This window comes from Leptinotarsa decemlineata, unplaced genomic scaffold (genome assembly GCF_025532065.1).
Source record: "Leptinotarsa decemlineata unplaced genomic scaffold, Ldec_3_MD MMD2_tig00004307_RagTag_RagTag, whole genome shotgun sequence".
Taxonomy (NCBI): domain Eukaryota; kingdom Metazoa; phylum Arthropoda; class Insecta; order Coleoptera; family Chrysomelidae; genus Leptinotarsa; species Leptinotarsa decemlineata.
In genome coordinates, this window is record NW_027412606.1 from 2761943 (window position 1) to 2781552 (window position 19610).

Sequence of the window (19610 nt, forward strand, 5' to 3'; positions counted from 1 at the left end):
CGTTGGATTTGACTCGCTGGAGATTGAATTCATTTGGAAAAACGTGCACTTCATTAGGATTATATGGAAGTAGTTGTTTCAAAAGAAGTTTTTTTCCAGTTTGTGTTTGAAAATTTCTGTTTCAAAATCTGTTTTTCCGTTAATCAGCTGTCGCCCTCATACGAACGACAACTCTCACAAGTTGAGAAACTTGTGCGAGCAATAGACTCACGAGGTCTTACCTTTTAACGCGTGATTCCTAACACGGTTGCAAAATCATCCCAGCTTCAACCAGAGAAAAATATCTGGTCGAGGCAGGAATCGAACCCACGGTCTTCCGATCGTGAGTCGGGCGCACTATCACCGCATAATCAACACATATTGGTATAAAGTTTATCCAAAAAATTATTGCTTTCTTCCATTTTTTTTTTAATATTTCCACATTTAATTTTATAAATAAAGAGGAGTAAAAAACCGAAACTTATTTTGTCAAAAATCATTTTTTTTTGAAAAATCGAATCGAATTAGCACATACATCGACGACATGAGTAGATTCGACTTATTCGTAACACTGAGTCGTAATTTTATGAATGAATTGATTGCTCTGCTTCGTAATGTTGTTTCGAAACATCGAATGTCCACCATTTGGAATGATTGTTTTATAACTACAAGTGAGGACCCCTACATTTTTTTTATAAAGATGGAAAATCAATCTCTCCTAAAAGTATACCCGTTTCAATTCACATATTTCAGAATATTATACAGAAAGTTATGAGCCAACCTACTCTTGGATTTTGAAGAATTGATCACATTAGTCTAAATTCGACCACAGCTTACTAGCCCGGTTGATATTTCCATTTCAACCGTAATTCAATATTTTCATGTCGCAATATTATTAGTACAACAATTGAGCAGTGAAAGAAATGGGTGTATATCCCAATAATTCATGTGGACAACCGGTGTATGAAGAAATATTTCACAAAAATATGAGTATTCATCAGAAATCCGAAATCTCATTTTCTGAAAATAATAGTATTCCAAAATTTAATTTTCAACAGTTGAATAATAATTTCATAAACTATATCTCACAATTTGATCTCCACAAACTTCATTTGAGAAATATAGTTAAAATTATATATAAATTAAAGTGTGGAACGTGTCCTAAGGTATATATTGGTCAAACTGGTAGAACTTTCGTAATCGAATCCAGGAACATCATATGAACATCATATAAGAAAACAAGTTTCACATATTCAAAGCATCTTTTAGAAGAAGATCATATATCTTTAACGGAGAGTACGAAATTATACACATTGAAAATAAAGGTTTGAAACTGAATCATTTGGAAGCAATGGAAATTAATGAACTTAAAAATTCAATCATTCTAATGAATGTCCAACTGGATTTGAATAGATCACCTTTATTGAACTTGTTTTCTTAAAATACCGAGGAAGTATTATTGCTGATGTAGAAGTGAGGTTATATGCTTCAGGTAATCATAACTGAAGAGGCATCTCAGGTATATAAAAATTGTAGAGGTGTAGTTGATTTGATGGAGATAGTCTCAATTGTAGTTACCTGTGGTATATAAATATTAGCGTAAGAAGCAACTTGTAGTTTTTAAATCACTGTTGAAGAAGCTACTGTGTCGCGATATATTTCTCAAATGAAGTTTGTGGAGATCAAATTGTATAGTTTATGAAATTACTATGGATTTTCTTCTAGTAACGGCCGAATCAACCAGAAAAAAAGTTTGAATAATATTTCTCAAATGACAGTAGTATTAACACGTTCAGTGCCCCGCCCGCGTTTACGCGCTTGTCGTGAAACAAAACTAGTTTGAAATTTCACGAGCTCCAGTATAAGGACCGCCCACTCAGAATGAACAACACGAAAACGCGGAAAAACATTGGTTTTCCCAAGATATTTCAGCTTAGTTTCGAAAATTAAGTCACGAAATGTCGTTTCCTAAGCGATAGAAAAATCTTTTGCAAGATTATTAGCCTTCGCTAATTTTTAAATAGGGAAAAAGCTGATTTTATGGAAAATGGCTTTTTCAGTTAGCTAGACAGGGAAATCGTGCTTTCTTCAAAGAAGCATCGATAGAGATTCTTAGCAGCTATCGTTTGACACCTCGATCACGTTTCCAGTGCTCGTGGGTCAATTTTTATTAGCATTTGAGTTTGAAAAATGTAAGATTTTTCAAACGCATATTTTTGCAAGAAGGAATAGGAATATCGAGACGCGGCATAAGACTTTTTGTCTTAGGATGCTGAGATCTATATGAAATCAAGGAAAACGAAAATTCAGGTTTTTCGTGATTTTCCGAAGATTTCCGAGTGAGGCCGAAGACTGTTAGATTTCATTTATCGTACAACGCAAATTGAGGAAGCGAAACGAAACATGAAAAGAATGAGACAGAAACAGCGGCATATAGACGTCAATGGAAATTAGCAGAGCGGTATTCCTACTTCAAAGCCCAGCGCCTGCATAAAAACAGGTCGTAAACGCTGGCAAATCCATACGAAATGAGTTTTTTTCGTAGTGGAACTATTGAAAGTAGGTCAGTCAGGATCGCACGGCTTTTGCGATCTCTGGTTGGCTGAAAGTGGCGCGGAAGAGAGCCCGTTTATTTAGGATAAATATGCGGAGTTCCGTGTCACGATAGTTAGTCGAAGTAAAAGTAGTGAACAAGTAACAACGATTTAAAATATCCGAAGATATTTTAGAAGTTTCAAGTTGCGGTCAGGATTTTTTGAATGAATTCGAGTCTCTGGTTCTTTTCAGAACTAAATAGAGACAAAACACATCATTGGAGCCTTCAGGAAGCTGCGGTTAACACTATATAGCCAATTTGGAGGAATTTTTACTGGAATTTGGAATTCCCAGGATCCCTTGAAACCAAATCAGGATATATTAGTGGCTGGATATTTATTAGAGGAATTTCCAGGACCGTGGATATTTTGGGAGCTGTTACAACGGATATTGGAGCAGATTATTGGCTAAATATATTATTGTTGCACATAACCATACTTTACGTTTGTCCAGGTTCCTTTTGGCACCCCGCCGAAGGAAAGCAGCCCAAATCCTGCAAAGGAAGAGCAGGTCCCTACTAAAGTTGCTCGGTCTCACCCACCCGATCACCTTGCGGTGTTAAAGATCGAGGTGTTTAGAGATTAAACTCGAGAGGGTCAAGACATCATTAGTTACGTCCTTCGGGCGAACGACTCAACTTAACCGTTGGGACCTTTCCAGGACTTCGATACCTTTCCACCTAATCCTGCGAGCGGCCCTCATCCTAGGGTGCTGTTCAACCGCTAGGCTCCACGTTCCTACATCACTAGCTCAGTTCACCCTGTAGGCCTTGGTTAGGAAAGTAGCTTTCGCGAATCAAGGGTGAACTTAAAAACATAGATTTCCGTGAATCCTACCCTCTGACTATTTCCTCGTCAGAGTCATATTAGGGACTTTTGAAATCGAAATGCAGACTAGGGCAAAACACGCGCGAGCGCAACTTGCCGAGAATACGCCAGTGCCAAATCGCGAGACCACAAGTTTCGGTCAAACTAACTTCCTGTCAGACATTTTTAGTCGCCTGAGTGCGACTCCTACAAGCCGACAAGGAACCCCTTTGGAATCTGGTTTCACAGGAAACAGTATTCCTAGAACTCCGGTAGGATCAGCCAGTCTGAGGCTAGGTTCTACTCACCGTTCTTTTCCAATAAACGAGGACATCAGTGCCTCTCCCTTGGTCGCAGAGCGACAAACCGTGGGCATTGGTGGTTTTTCGGCAAGCCGAATAATTCGAGAATTCGACAAATCCCAAAGGACAAAGTCGTCCTCAAATCGCGATAAAACAACGCGAAATAGCATGTTGGAATTAAACCGCATTAGGGAAAATAAAACCTCGGCGATGAGAAGGATTGATCTCTTACACGCGGAAGTAGAACGTCAGGAGACGTTGCTACAGAAAACTGGACACCATCTCCGAAGAGATGCACCAGCTAGACCGCAAAGCGAACCCCAATTAGGGCTTCGCGCGATGTTATCTATGCGAGTACGATCCCCTATGCTGAGATCGGCTCCGAAACTACGAAATTCGCAGTTTTGTTCCCAACCGGAACAAAAAGCAGAAATCGGAGATTTTTGCCGACGGCGAAAACCGGAAGGAGCGTTCCCTCCGAATCCGACAATTCTGCCTGAACGCGAGATAATGAGACACATGACGGAAGAGTTACCCACTTATGTGGTAACCAGGAGTCCGAAGATACACAGGGTGTACAGCCATCCTGTAGAAATCGCATGTGCACAGGAAATAGAGCCATTGTCGAACCCGACAAGAGATTCATGCTACGGACAGCGTTTTCAAAGCAACGAAGGCTTTGGAGATGCTGGCCACATGGAAATGGAACAAAGCGTCGAAGCACAGGTCGTCCGACGCCAGGCGTCGCGATGCCCCCAGGTCGGAGCATTTAGCGATCCCTGGGAGGAGAGGGGTGCGTCGCGCACAGGAGCGCCTCGCATCCTGAACCAGCTGGATACTGACGACCTAGCGGAAGCGCTAGGGGGTGGTGGAATGCCAGGGGGTCACCCTGAAGCCGAGAGAGGCTTGGGGGTGGCTTCATGGCGGGGTCAGTACCTCCAAAAGGAGTCATTTGTTCCAGGAGAGCTAACTGAAGCAAACCAACCTCCCGTCGTACTCAGACAGGAACTGAGTCCCAAAATCCCTGGGGCTCAGGTCTGGGAGGCCAGCCGGCCGTTACGGCGAACGGTACGCGCGGTCGGAGGGGGCGGAGTCGCTGGACACGCCCCCTCGAGGCAAATCGACCCAGATGTAAGTGTTACCGGAGGACACGCTCGCCATGTGCGGCGCCCGATGCCTCTACCGCGTTCACGCGTGCTAGGTCCGCTTACTTTCTATGAGCTACATTTCAGTTGGGCGTTGGTTATGCTTGTGTATATTGGGGTGAGCGTTAGCTTAGCGTACAGTCAAGTGAAAATCAAGGTTGGTTTCGGAATTCAGGTTTTTTTGGTAACACTGCCGGATATCTAAAATGGCTGATTCAGATGCGGGTCCAAGTGGCATTAAGAAACGAAAATGTGATATTCCATTTGAGAAGGCATTAACTGATGCAGAATTGACGATTCTGGCAAACTGCTCAGATGATGAGGAACTGTTCCTGTCAGATAGTGACCTTGGCAACAACTTTGGGAAAAGTAGTAGTTCGGAAGAGAACTCTGACGATGAACCTCTGGCCAATATAGTAAGAAACCCAACAAACCCAACAAATTTGACTTCAAATTGGAATGACAATATCAATATTCAAAAGCAACCATTTGTAAAAACTGAGCAACTGTTAGAGCAGCCGGCTGGCATTGAACCTATTGATTATTTTAATTTAATTTTTGATAACGCCTTTTTGGATTAATTGTTAATCAAACAAACATTTATGCAGTGGAAATACTTTGTTCAGAGGGCAAAACCGAACAGTCCCGTATATCAAGATGGCGAGATCTGACTGTGCCCGAGCTAAAAGTTTTTCTTGGGCTTCTCCTGCATACAGGCACAATTCAGCTAAATAGATTGCAGGGTTACTGGAAAAAGGACCCATTGTTCGATATTTCTTGTTTTGGAGAATACATGAGTAGAAATAGATTCAGAGTATGACATTTTTGTTTCAGATATAGGTTATTCTTCCATAAATAAATATAAACACGTGTTGTGGGGTGTTTTACTCTAAGAAAATCAAGACGCGTAAACGCGTTGGTGGCATTGGTCACAAAATTCATCAGACAGTGCCCCCGACGCGTAAACGCGTTTTGTTTTTTCTGACGTCAGAAACAAAAAAACAACAGAAATACCCTATTCTCAATGATTTCTGGGATATTTGATATAAAAAATGTGAATTTCATTGAAAAAATAGATTGGTACCTGTCAAAAGTATTGAATATATACGGGGCATTCAACGTGTTAAAAGTAATAAAAATTCCGAACTCACCTGCATGACCGTTATTTTTCAAATGACCATTTTGCTGAAAGTGCGAAGCCTGCCCATTATTACTACTATGAGCGTTATATCCACTATGACCGATGTAACCATTATGTGCACTGTGACAGTTGTGTCCACTTTGTCCGTTATGCCCAGTATGACCTTTGAAGCTACTGGGTCCGAAACCATTCTGTCCACCGGAACCCACGTGTCCATTGTGGTGATGGATTGGTCCTCGAGAGGCAGTTTGAGGCATTATAATTTTTTCCAAAATAACCCCTTCGCAACACAAAGTCACATTTTCAAAATGCACTTTCACATCATCTTCGTATCACTATATTGGAAGATCTACAACAAAAAAAAATACTGTAAGTGCTTTCGAAAAAACAAAATATATTATTATCAACAATTTTTTTTGTATTCAAATACCATTGTATCATGAGATTTTCTGTTCACAAAATCACAAAACTAGTGAATTTCCCTCAATTAAGGATTTACTGAAATATTCACTATCATGAATTTTTATCAGATGTTGGACTAATTCATCACAATTCATCGTTTCTGAGTAAATCAAACTTGTTTGATTGATGACCTATTTGTTTTGTGGGAATTCAGTTTGAATATAGGTTTTGATTCATTCAGTTTGACAAAGAAATCTTCAAATATAGTCAATGTCATTTAGGTGGGTTAGATAAACCTGTACCCGAAATAACAAAATAGTCACCTGAATCACCAATACCTTATCTGCGATACAAAATTCTACCTCTATCATATCAAAAACACTACTTTTGGATTGCTTCAAATACCAATGGATCCTAAACAAGTCAAAATTTACAAATCTGAAGAAATGAACTTTGAACGTTCAAGCCAGTCTCTAATTCACCTACACAGTAGGTTAAATGGACTGACTCCTATCAGAAAACAACTACTCCCCTGGCTAATACCACGAAGGGCATTGGATTATATCCGACAGGCGTCAGTGCAGGAATATTCACAGAAAATTTCCTGCATATGCGATTGGCAATACAACTGAAAGAGTCGACCTTCAATTTTCGAACGGGCACACTTGCAGACCGGTTTCGGGCTCATTAGCCACTCATCAGTGCAAGATAGTGACCATCATCGATGGTCAATGATATTCCATAATTGAAAATCGGAATTCTTTCAGAGTATTTCATTCCTCTTCCTAAGTTGGAGCGAAACAACAAAATGTCACTCCATCTAGTGGACGAGGTACTAACCAACTGCATATCCGAAATTTGCCCGATTCCTCTGTATAAGGAAGAAAAACTTTCTTATTAGTCAGTGGGCTATGCTTGAAGACTGGCAGTCAACTTACGGTATTGAATTGTGTGCAAAATGATAGAAAAAATCAAACCTAATACACAAGTCAATAAAAATATTATCGGACAGTCAAGCGCCGTTGAAAGCTCTTGGCTCCTACCGAGCAACGTCTAAATTGGTAGTAAATTGCGATAAACGACTCCCCTCGGTAGAATAAAGTGACATATTGTCTCTGGTCTGGATTCCTGACTGCCTGCCTTGCAAAGAATGGTGTTGCAAGCAGTTGCATTGGACCAGAACCTGTCATTAGCATTGCTTAAGGCTTTGCCAGACTTCTGGCAGAATCTTCATGGATTGGATCACTCCAATACTTTTATTCGCCCTTCGAAGCTTGGTACCAAACAGTTTTTGGACCACAGTAGGAATGAACTACGATGTCTAACAGGCGTTCTTACAGGTCACTGTCATTTGAATCATCATATGGAGAGACTCGGACTATCGGAAGACAGTGTATGTCGCCTCTGTTTGGATTATGGGAAACGAATCAGGTTTTTAGAGTTCAGAAGAACGGTACTCTTACCATATGACCTGAAAGACCAGTCACTATACAAACTAATCGGCTTCATTAAGAAGCTGGGTTGATTTGGTCGAGTGTCAATAGGTGTGAGCCACAATAAACCCTTGCGGGTTGCGGTGGAGGTTCGAATAGACCCACTCACTTTGGACCTGACCTAACCTATAACAAAGAGATTTTATAGTTCCTCAGTGATATACGGATTGGTATTCTATTTATCTGGTACGTCTTTCAGTAGAAAAAGGCATTGTTCGATTATTTGAAAACATGTTCGTCACATTAAAATATACTAATTTAATGTTGATCTTATTTTCTAGTGCTCTGAAATATATTACAGTGTGAAATTTGTTAGAATTTTCGACAACTGACTGAATACCGACTTTGACTCAAGTATAACCTGTTTAGGAGGACCAGTATGGAAAAATATGGAACCGTAAGTTTGTTGTATCAGGAAAAAGGTGCGCATTTCAGACCTCACATAGTGACGTGAAAATTCTCCTAATTGTTCAAAAGCTTCTCCAATTTCATTACAGAAGATATTGAAATGCAACACTTTCATTTCCGGTTTTGTTGGTGTACAAAATTTTGTATACAGATTGAAAAATCAATCAGTGATTTCCATTTTTTATATGGACCTGAAAAGTGAATCATGCGGTACAAGTTAGCATTTCTGATAACTTAACTGATCTAGCACCACAATCTTTCAATTATTATTTTCAAAATGTAATTCAAATATTCATCCCTATTTTCTAATTTAACCGAGTCTTTTACATAGCCTAACCTAACCAAACATAGCCTAACTCCATTTTTCCTAATTTTGTAAAATGTTCAGTTGTATGGTCTGATATAATCATGGTGGTATCACTAGCGAACATGGTTATATGAATGTCGATCATCTATGACGATGGATCAATAATATTTACTGAGTACAATGAAGGTCTATAAACTGATTATTCAAATTTGGAATTGGGTCCTACTTATCAGCTACTTCTGAATTGACTCTGCACCGGCGTGCTTTCAACCTGGGTGTGTATGCCACCGCTTCTTGGGGGAGAAAGATGTTCAATTGAAAATATGTTGGAGACTTGATAAACTGACTAATTCTAATCAACTGGAAGTCTGAATATTACTGTAGTTGTATCCCATCACCTCTTGATAACTTCATGAGGATCGACTTCAAGAGGAAGATTGTTCTTCCTCTTGATCACTTGATGGTTGAAACACGTGTAGAGGTGTTAAAAATAACGGTTGCATATTAGGATAGTACTCCAGTGATATTCATCACTACACCAAAGTTTCCAAACAGTGCATCGTAAGAACAGGTTATCTGTGAATTTTGGGAGCATTGGAAACTACTTGTTTTGCGAATCACTTGTGAAGTGAATATTTTATGGAAAAAAACTATTCCAAAATTGAAAGTCTCAAAGTGACGTAGTGAAAAAAATAACTTTTTTAGTGGATCTGAAACTTTCACGAAGTGTTCGAACTGCAAACTAAAAAAAAACAAACATCGTTAAGATCCTCAATAAGAATGATCTCGCATTCAACAGTTTTCAGCCGTTTATCTTGTCTCTCCTCATAATTGCTCATCATTATCCCTGGGAAAAATATTCGATGAGCTCATTTACCGTCGAAATATCCAGTCTGCTTACAAGTTTACTCTTCACTAATCTATCGAGGATACGATTCAAAATCCATGTTGAACACGCAAGATAGTCATGCAATAATTAAAAAAATGAGCGATTATTAAAAAGTCTTGTTATTAACCATTATTAGCGAGTAGAAACAACAGTTAGTGAAAATGAATAATAAAAAATCAACAGAGCAAAGAAGGCATTGTCCTCTGATTAGAAGTTTATATAGAAATAGATAACACAAATATCTTGTCTGCATGAAACGACAATGCCCTTGAACATAAAAATATAATACAAGCAGTCTGGAACTATGTTGAGAAGGTATGTAAAATATTATGATGATCCATAGATCATTTCTGTGAAATGAAATGTAATTGAAGATAGAACTGAACAGAAATCTATATAATTTTGAAGATTGTATCAAGCAGAGATATACACGTATAAGAAGACTGCAAGACTAACCTCTGTAAGGTCTGGGAATGCCATGAAGAACTGAATGAACTTGCAAACAGGAACAAATTAACTTTGTACTGGGTGCCAGGGCATTCAGGAATCACAGGTAATGATAAAGCTGATGAATGCGATAGACGCGGATCATCAACTTCATATATAGGTCCTGAACCAGCTCTGGGGGTATCAAAATCACTGGTACGAAACCAGATTAGGATATGGACCAATTAGAAACACACAGAGTACTGGACAAAAGTACCTGGCAACAAACACAGTAGATCGGCTCAGAATAATTACAGGGTTACTAACCGGTCATTGTCCGCTCAGAGAACACCTGAATAAAATGGGGTTGTACAATAGAGACCTCAGCTGCAGATTATGCAACGAAGGGATATAAACAGCTCTACACATCTTATGCGAATGTGAGGCACTGAATCACAGGAGGCAAGCAATATATGGACGTATGAAATTACGTCCAGAAGAATATGATGAAAATCCAACACTGAACCTGTGCAAACTAGTACAGGGAACGAGACTGATGGAATGGGTGTCGTGAGAAGATGGGAGAACAAACGCAATAAGCCCTGCATTGTTTCCTGAAGACTCGGAATAAATGGACAAGTCAGACAGCTCCCAAGGTACAGAAAAAAAAAACTCTGTAAGGTATCTTGCATACATGGCTCCAGATATAAATCAATATCCAGCGTGGTATCAGCTGGGGAAGTGATTGTTTTCTGGCAGGCATTTACCAGAAACTAGTGTGTAGGTACGTTGGGAAAAATGAATGTTTCAAAATATTTATTTTCTTATAAAACCAAAAATTTTTTGAGGAACTGCACTCTGAAATGACACCAAATTGAAAACAGCTTTTGAAAAAGCAGGTCGAGGTATAAAAAGTTGACATAAGATTTGAAATATAGCCTTGTTGTATCTATTACAGAACACATAATGAATATGTTAACTCTAAGACAGTTTCTATTTTCATCAAATTTTTTTATCAAAAAAATTTTCAAGACTCATAACAGTTTCTCAAAAAACACTTTTTTGTAGACTGAAGAATCTAGCTTGACGTTCAGAGTATTCCAGGGTTTCTCCAAGATGTGATCCACTCGTGGATGCGAAAATATTGAATACAGCTGCCTCGATGTGTAGCTTCAAAACATGATTATTGATACTGAAAACGTATTTGAAATGCATTAGGAAGATGAATAAATGGGAAAAACTTAGGTAGCAATGAATAGTTAGTATGAAGTGAAAAATCATACATTATAAAATGTGTAACGAAAACAAATCAATTTGATCCAAAATGGATCACATCATTCACTTTCAATTCATTCCTAATTATATTTCCCTAATCTTTCCCAATTGAATCCCATGCCACAATAATTTGTTCTATGATTTAATTCAATTTTCAAACCTTCATCGATACTGAAGGTTAATTTTTTCACCAGTTTTGTGATACTATTTCTACTCATTTTTATTCCATTCATCTATTTCGATATCGATCGAAGTTACCATCTAACTTCAATTCGACCTACTTTAGCTTTCAAATCTTCCACCACATACTTCAAACCTCTAGCACTCAACAGCTTTTTTTAAAAAAATCAATTTTTTTAAAATGAAACTAGTCCTTCACCTGGGTCCAAACGCTTATACTCAGCTATAGGCCGTTAAAAACAATCTGCCCTAAAATCTGTGCATGGCACAAATGTAATGATATATAGAGTTGATACTACTTCAAATAGAGCCCCAAGTGCCACCATCCTGATATATTTGATATAATAATAATAATAATAAAATAAAAAGATGTGGGCGAATTATAAATTAGAAGTCACGGTTATATGAGATGAGCTATGAAGACTGTAATAAAAAATATATCGGTCAGACTATGCGACCTTTTGAAACTCGTTTCAAAGACCACGCCGCATATATTCGATTTCGACGACCAGAAAAATATATTATTGCTTAACTCGCTACGGAAGAACAGACATAGGATAAATGAGAACTGTCTGAAATTGTTGAGATCGATACATGACACTAGATTTTTCGATGCTTTCAAAAGTATTTGAATAGCACAGTGTGGCATTAGAACTATCAACAGTGACAAAAGTCCCATTCCAAAGAGCGATCTGTTGAAATTTCCAAAAACTTAAGTTCCTTCGAATTTCTAGCCGAAATCATGGATGTTTAACGGAAAGTGGAAATTTACCCTGTTTAAGGGTTATGAATTTGGTTTTTTGACTCCTGAAGACGTCAACTTGGTTGGTGAAAAACGTGTCGAGAAGAGAATTGAAGTTCTGATGATTGGAAAAAGTGCTCGCTTTTGGATATGTTGCATTTATTGATATTGTATTGACAGATTTTCAAGTCACTTACGTGTTTTTTATTTATAGATCAGTGCATTTGCTTTGCTACAGTCTGTCTAGCTTGAATTGTAAAAGTATTAAATTTCTCATTTGAATAAATAGTAGACTATCCACCTTGAACCATGGCTTGGGTTACATATGTCATGGTCATCATATTCCTCCGTCGCCTTTCTACTGTTTTGGCATTTTGGTGGCGATTGTTTTCCAAACTGAAGTATTTATTGTTATAGTTATTTGTTCATTGTTTTGAAGTTGATTATTAGTTAGACTGGAAAAGACATACTTATTAACCGATATTTGAATAATAACTGAATGAAGATATAAACAGTCAATGACGAAGAGTAAAAAAAAAATTTCGTTGTGTGGAATCATGAGAAGAGCAACCGCAAAATCGGTGGATTTCAAAAAACTTTTCAAAAAGCTACCATGAATTCAGGAATTGAAAAAACATTTTTATCCAGTATCATAGTATCAAAGTTGCTACTGCCATTCACTGAAAATTACATGATCCACATCTTTGCGAAACTCAAAAACAAACATTCCGTGGGACCTGACAACCTCCCTGGTTATGCAATTGAAGAAATTAGTCCATTTCTGTTATCACCGGTCATCCATATTTTGAACTATTCTTTCGGAACAGACACAGTCCCTACACGACTCGAAAAATTTGAAGTTATATCTGTCAACACCATTATTTTCAAAAATTTTTGAATATTACATGCTAGAGAGGCTTAATCCTTTCATAAGTAAATTTAATCTAATACCAACCTAACAGCATGGATTCAGAAAAGCACGGTCAACTACTACTTGTTAGGAGCAACCGCCCTATATATCGATAGTTCAGTTATGCGTAATGAGGATGATTCATGGAAGCAGCTGTTTTATCGGGAGATATTCGTTATTGAGTAGACTAGAGTAGGATACGTTTGTTATGGGGAAACATTATTTGGGGAATATATTAGTTGTTTAGAGTGAAGTGTTTTAATGTATTAGTGATACCTAACATCAGGAGTGGTTGTATCTCACGTCAACAACATGGGAAAGCGAAGAAGACGTTCTCCTAGCAGTTCTTCGAGTTCATCAAGTTCTTCGAGTTCTACAAGTTCCTCTAGCTCATCAAACACCGATGAAAGACAACGGAAACGTAAGACAAAAAGAACCAAGCATAATTCTACCAGAGTAGGGGTGAGTCGTTTTCCAATTCCTTTGCCTAGTGTCACAGTTATCAGTGCATCGAATGTTATACCAGAATTCAACCCGTTAATAGACAATGTAAACAGTTGGATTGATATTATTGATCATCATGCGAAGTTATTTGAATAGCCAAAATAATCAAACTATTCAACATACATTAAGTAAATTACGAGGCACTGCTAAAATTTGGTATGAAAGTTTAGTTGTGAATGATAGAAATTGGCCATCTTATAATTGGGAGAATTGGAAAATCAAATCATTAGAGACTTTCCATCCAAAAAGGGATATGCATACACTTTTCATGGAAGTAGCAAATCATAAACCGACACACGGATGTTCCTTATATGAATTTTCCTTTCAACATTTAGCTAGAATTGATAGCCTAAAGGTGAAGTTTTCAGATGAGGATAAAATTTCGTTAGTTTTGGGAGCAATCGGAAATAAAAATATTATTTCAGCGGCCGAGGCAGAAAATATCAGAGATTTGAGAAACTTGGGCTCTTATTTACGTAATAAAATTCTATCAATAGAAGATGGAAAATTTCCGTAAAAACAACTATAAACTTGAGAAGTCAGACTGACCGATACGTTGATGATGACAATGAGTCCCTAGATGTCACTGAATTGCGAAAGCAAGCAGAAAAGAAGTTGAAAAGAAATGAAGAGAGACAAAAAGAAGTATTCGATAGAAAAAGAAGACCAGCTCACACTTTTGAAATCGGAGACTTGGTCTCAGTTAGAATTTCGAATCTACCTGCTAATAATAACCAAAGCAAGAAGTTGTTGGAAAAATATAAAGGTCCTTTTAGAATTGTCAAAGTTCTTTCTCATGATCATTACGAGGTGAAAGAGGATATCCATGCAGCCAGGACCAGCAAAGGAGCTCCCTATGTTGGAGAATATGATGTAGAAGACATCAAGTTATATGTTCCGTGTCCATAGACGGCTTTAGGTATCAAGGCCTATAGCTGAATAGAATACTTTAGGTATCAAGGTCTATAGTAGACGGCTTTAGGTATCAAGGCCTATAGCTGAAGGCTTTAGGTATCAAGGCCTATAGCTGAATAGATTACTTTAGGTATCAAGGCCTATAATAGACGGCTTTAGATATCAAGGCCTATAGCTGGATAAATTGAAGCCACTTCCGGTGCAAAGGCCGGTTGTTGGATATATTGACGCCAGATATATAATCCAAGTGTCGGAACTTGGATTGATTGATATGTTGTTCTACTTACAAAAAATATTATATATTTTTTTTCATTTTAGATTTTTCGAATTCGAGGGCGAACAAAAGTAAGTATGGCCGTGTTAGGAGCAACCGCCCTATATGCGTAATGAGGATGATTCATGGAAGCAGCTGTTTTATCGAGAGATATTCATTATTGAGTAGACTAGAGTCGGATACGTTTGTTGTGGCGAAACATTATTTGGGGAATATATTAGTTGTTTAGAGTGAAGTGTTTTAATGTATTAGTGATACCTAACATACTGTTACCACTGAGTCTATAAACAATATTCTAGAAGAGTTTGACCAAAATGAAAGGTCCAATTGGAGTATTCTGTGATTTGAACAAAGCCTTTGATTGTGTACCACACAATCGGCTACTAGACAAACACGGGGCACTAGGCATTAGAGAAAGAACACACGATTGGTTCAGATTATTATTTCATAATGAAAGAGCTCTTATTATTACACATTACATCAGTACACTAACTGTGAAAGTAGGTGTTCCTCAAGAAAGTGTAATAGCTCCAATTTGGTTTTCTCTGTATCTGGCAGACATTGTGGATTATATATCAGAATTTGAAGTTATCTTGTATGCAGATGATCTACCAATCTTGGTATCTAAAAAATCTCATGTTTTGAATGAACAAGCTGATATTGATTTGATGTATAAAATTGCAAAATGGTTTTTAAAAAATCTGCTCTATATAAACTCAGCAAAAAACTGAATTTTTCATCTTCCATAGAAGACAAAAACAAATTAAAAATATCAATCTGACCTTAAACAATACTAACGTAAGCCATAATACCTCTGTTGATTTCTTAGGTCTCAATATAAATGATGAAATGAATTGGGAAACCCACATATTCTACTTTAATAAACAATATTGACACCAAAATATTTCGAATACGCTGTATGTATGAGGTCCTGACAACTCCAAAGTGGGTTGGGCTACTTATCAGGTGCGTCCCCAGGGGGAAAACGACCAGGGGACTGACCGTTACCCTATCCGCCACCTGAAAATAGGGGAACGTGCCACTGTGGACCAGCCTACCCAAGCTAAGGTGTAAGGAATCGTGCCGACAGCTGAATGGCCGCAGAATGGGACACTGGGCGAAACCTCATTGTAATCAGCCTACCTCTGGTAATGCGGGGCTCTGCCAGAGGTGACCAACTCTTCCCTTCCTACTCGTGGGAACACACATGAATGAAACACAAAAAGCGAGACAACAAAAAACAAAAACCAATCTTGAGGCTGGACAAAAGTGCTCACCTGAATGTAAGGCGGTGGCTGGGGATGAACAGATATGTCCACCCCAATCTACCGCTTGGAATGAGGCTGGACGTAGCATATCACCTCGTCATGTAATACAAAGGCCAAGGCTATTATAAGTGCACCCTCCTCCTCCCCCCTCCACCTCCAACAGTAAGCGCACTTCCTGCGGTAGGCGCCAAGAGCTCCGCTTTGAATGAAGGCAAGGAACCGGGTGCCCCTGCAGGAATGGTCCCTCATTTGTGCACCTCCACGGAGGTAACCTCAAGAAGGCAATGCGACAGTAATGTCGCTGCACCTTCCAAATCCTTCGCGGAGGACTCCGTGGGGCACCACAAGGTTGCCAAAGAGAGTGTGTGTTCGGCGAGTCTTGGCCTACACTTGCCAATAAGTAGATGTCTCCTATTGACCTGTTCATCTTCCTGGAAAGGACAGGATGGACGATGACCTAGGAACACAACTCTTTCGGGAGGATGCACATGTTGACTAAGTGCTGTGGGTCTAAACTCACCCTCCCTACTCTACAGATCCATATACAGAACCCTAAAGATGAAAAACTTATATTTTGCAGGAATTTAGTCGAAAGTGGCATACGGAATCATAGTCTGGAGACAATAACCTGCTGCCAAACCTCTCTTCATCACCCATAAAAAGTGCATGCGTGCCATGTTTCGCAAACCTCAAACAGAATCTAGTAGACCTCTCTTCAGAAAGCTACAAGTATCACCCCCCATTTCTCTTCACATATTGGAAACTGCTTGTTACATTTACAAATGTATAAATACTTTACTCTGTCATAATGACATCCACATTCAGCATTTGCTGAATACTCTCATCTAAACGGTCCACTAAGCATCGAATATTCAATAAAATTCTCCAAAATATCACAGATGAACCTACCTATTCCAGATTCAAGAAGTCACTGGAAAAAGTACTAATTGAGTGAGCCTTCTATACTTTGAAAGAATATTTTTATGGATATTTAAATCACTGATAGTGTATTCTGTAGTCCTCTGTGTATAATTGTATATTTCATCTTGATATTCGGATCGTAGTGTACTTTGTCTGTTCTTGTACGTATCATTTCAAAATTTAACTTTTTACTCTGAAATTTTGCTTTTTGTCTCTATATTCCAATTTTTTGACATGTCTTATTCCACTTGTGGTCTTCAGATGAATAAATTTGATTCATCGTCAGCTGAGACTCCGTTAGTGGGGCGGGCAATGGCTGCCTCCCACGCTTTTTTAGTTATTTCTTTTTATATTGAAATTTGTCGGATTATAGTTTACCCAATATTCCGTTAGTTTACCCAATATTTCACTAATCACTGTTCGAATCTTCCCCCTATGCCCCCCCGGGTTGAGTGCCCTGAAGTAGAAGCTTTCCCCCCAGCTATTTAGTGAGGAGAACCTACTACCCCACTCTATCCACCCCCGCTCTCCGAGCGGTCCTCAACTTACTGATGGGAACTTCAGCAAGATTGATATCTGACCTCTTTTGATCGAAAGCCAGCCTTTAGGTGCGAGTTGAGCGTGGAAGTTCTGTCTCATCCACCATACTCAACAGACCTCTCGCCAATCGATTTTCAGCGTTTCAAGCATTTCCCTAATTACCACATGGGTAAAACATTCGCTAATCACGACCAGGCAACTTCCAAGCTGATAGAATTATTCGACTTGTGTTACTTTGGCAAAAGAGCTCTGATTCAGTATGCGCTTACTTCGATTGATTGAGTAAGTATTCATTGAGATATTATAGTTTGAAGTAGTATCATAAAATCGGACGAAACTTTTGTAACAACCTAGTGATACCTGCCAATGAAGAATTGCAGAATAACCTATCATAATATTCTGTTTCTTCAGAACAATTCTCTGTCATTCATTAAAGCCGGTGAATATAACTACATTTTTCACTCCCTCATTTTAGTGATCCTCATTTCATAGCCTCTGGTGCAGTGAAATAAATTCAAGTTTATACCGTTGAATATGACCTGGAATAGTTGATATAATAAAAGAATAGAATTGGTGTGGGACTTATTCTTAATTAAAATCATCAACGAATGAATATGTATTTGATGGATGCACTAATTAGATCATTTACATGTCATAGGTGTTTATACGGTATATTTCCGTTTTCTTAACAATATTAACCCAGTTTCGTTAATCTGTTTGCTGGCAAAACTGAACAACTGTCGGACAAGTAGAATTTATGGATTATTATTAGCATAATATTTCTGAAAATTATTTGAATACACTTGAATGAACTGAAAACCCAAATACACAGCAACGTCAATGTCAATATGAACGTAAGTGAAAAAGGCGGTTTTTTCATATACTTTGAAAGGCATTTTTCGCGAAGGACTCACTATTTCTTGATGTTTTTGATTTTTTTACTCTCCGTAAACTGGAGACGAAATATCAATCCTGTGAATGATATCTGATTAAATTTCATAACGAGTGTTTGGAATACAGGCTAGGTTGAGTTGGGTCCAAAGTAAGTGGGTCTATTCGAGCCTCCACCGCAACCCGCAAGGGTTTATTGTGGCTCACACCTATTCACACTCGACCAAATAAACCCAGCTTCTCAACCAACCCGATTAGTTTGTATGGTGAGCGGTCTTTCAGATCAGATGGTAAAAGTACGGCTCTGCCGGACCACAGACAATGTGTCAAGTCTTCCTACCGGGGAGAGTCGTTTTTGGCAATTTGCTACCAATTTAATTAAAAGTTGCTCGGGAGGAGCCGGAAGCTTCTAACGCCTCTTGACTGTCTGAGGATATTTTTATTGATTTGTGTATGACTTGTGTATTAACTAGCGTGAATTTCCGAGTGAAATACAGTCCGCATAGGTTCTTAGGCAGGTCCTGGGTTTGCGACTGAAAACACCTGCCCCAGAACCGGAAGGTGTTTTTGATCCATCTGTGAACCAACAACTATCTGCTCCTAATATTTCCTTTCTTGGTAAAGTACTTTATGAGGCAGTTGGAGGCATAAAGTTAGAGATCATTTCCAGAATCCACAAGGTATACTAGGAATGCTTCCAGGGTCCACCAACAGACTGTGGCACTCTGCGTTGAATTGATTTGTGCAATTGACAATGTGCACAAGTCTATATGCAGTTCATCTTGCCTCTCTCTCTTTCTCTCTCTCTATCCAGAAACATGTGGAGAGGAAGTAGATTTGAAAGGATCTCCATGGCCGCTGACGGTGTGGTACTGATGGCCAGACAAGCCTGTCTCTATAAGCAAGGGAGCTTCGCCTGGGCCGTTTCCTATGAAGCCTTCGGCCACAAGGCAATCTCATGAATCCAATGGACTCGTTTGGGACCCAAACCCCAATTTTCTCCTCCTGGAGAAGGGGAGTATCACAGTTTGGCTGGGGTTGACAGACATCTGCTCCCTCAGGATCCAACTGTGAACAACGTCCAACTTGCTTTGGAGGATATTACAAGCTATCCTTCCCTACGTGGACCTTGCCAAGATAACAAGGTCATCTGTACCCACCTTGACGGCAGCCCCTGGTGATCCTGAACCTAATGGTCTCACCGAAGAGTCATAGTTGCAGTTGTGTTCACCAGCATGGCATAGATCAAGCCACTATAGATTGAGGTGATGCATTGTCAAATGCTTCTTTAATATCG

At 38.9% G+C, this 19610-nt stretch overlaps 1 protein-coding gene across 1 annotated transcript in view; it reads right to left on the minus strand.

The window, feature by feature from the left end:
- LOC111508969 (calpain-9) overlaps nt 1–19610 on the minus strand; it is a 204306-nt gene that overhangs the window by 174123 nt on the left and 10573 nt on the right. The window contains exon 2 of the mRNA XM_074178763.1: nt 5979–6317. Within this exon, the coding sequence (XP_074034864.1) occupies nt 5979–6225 (247 nt within the window). The 5' untranslated portion in view covers nt 6226–6317. The remainder of the gene's footprint in view (nt 1–5978; nt 6318–19610) is intronic.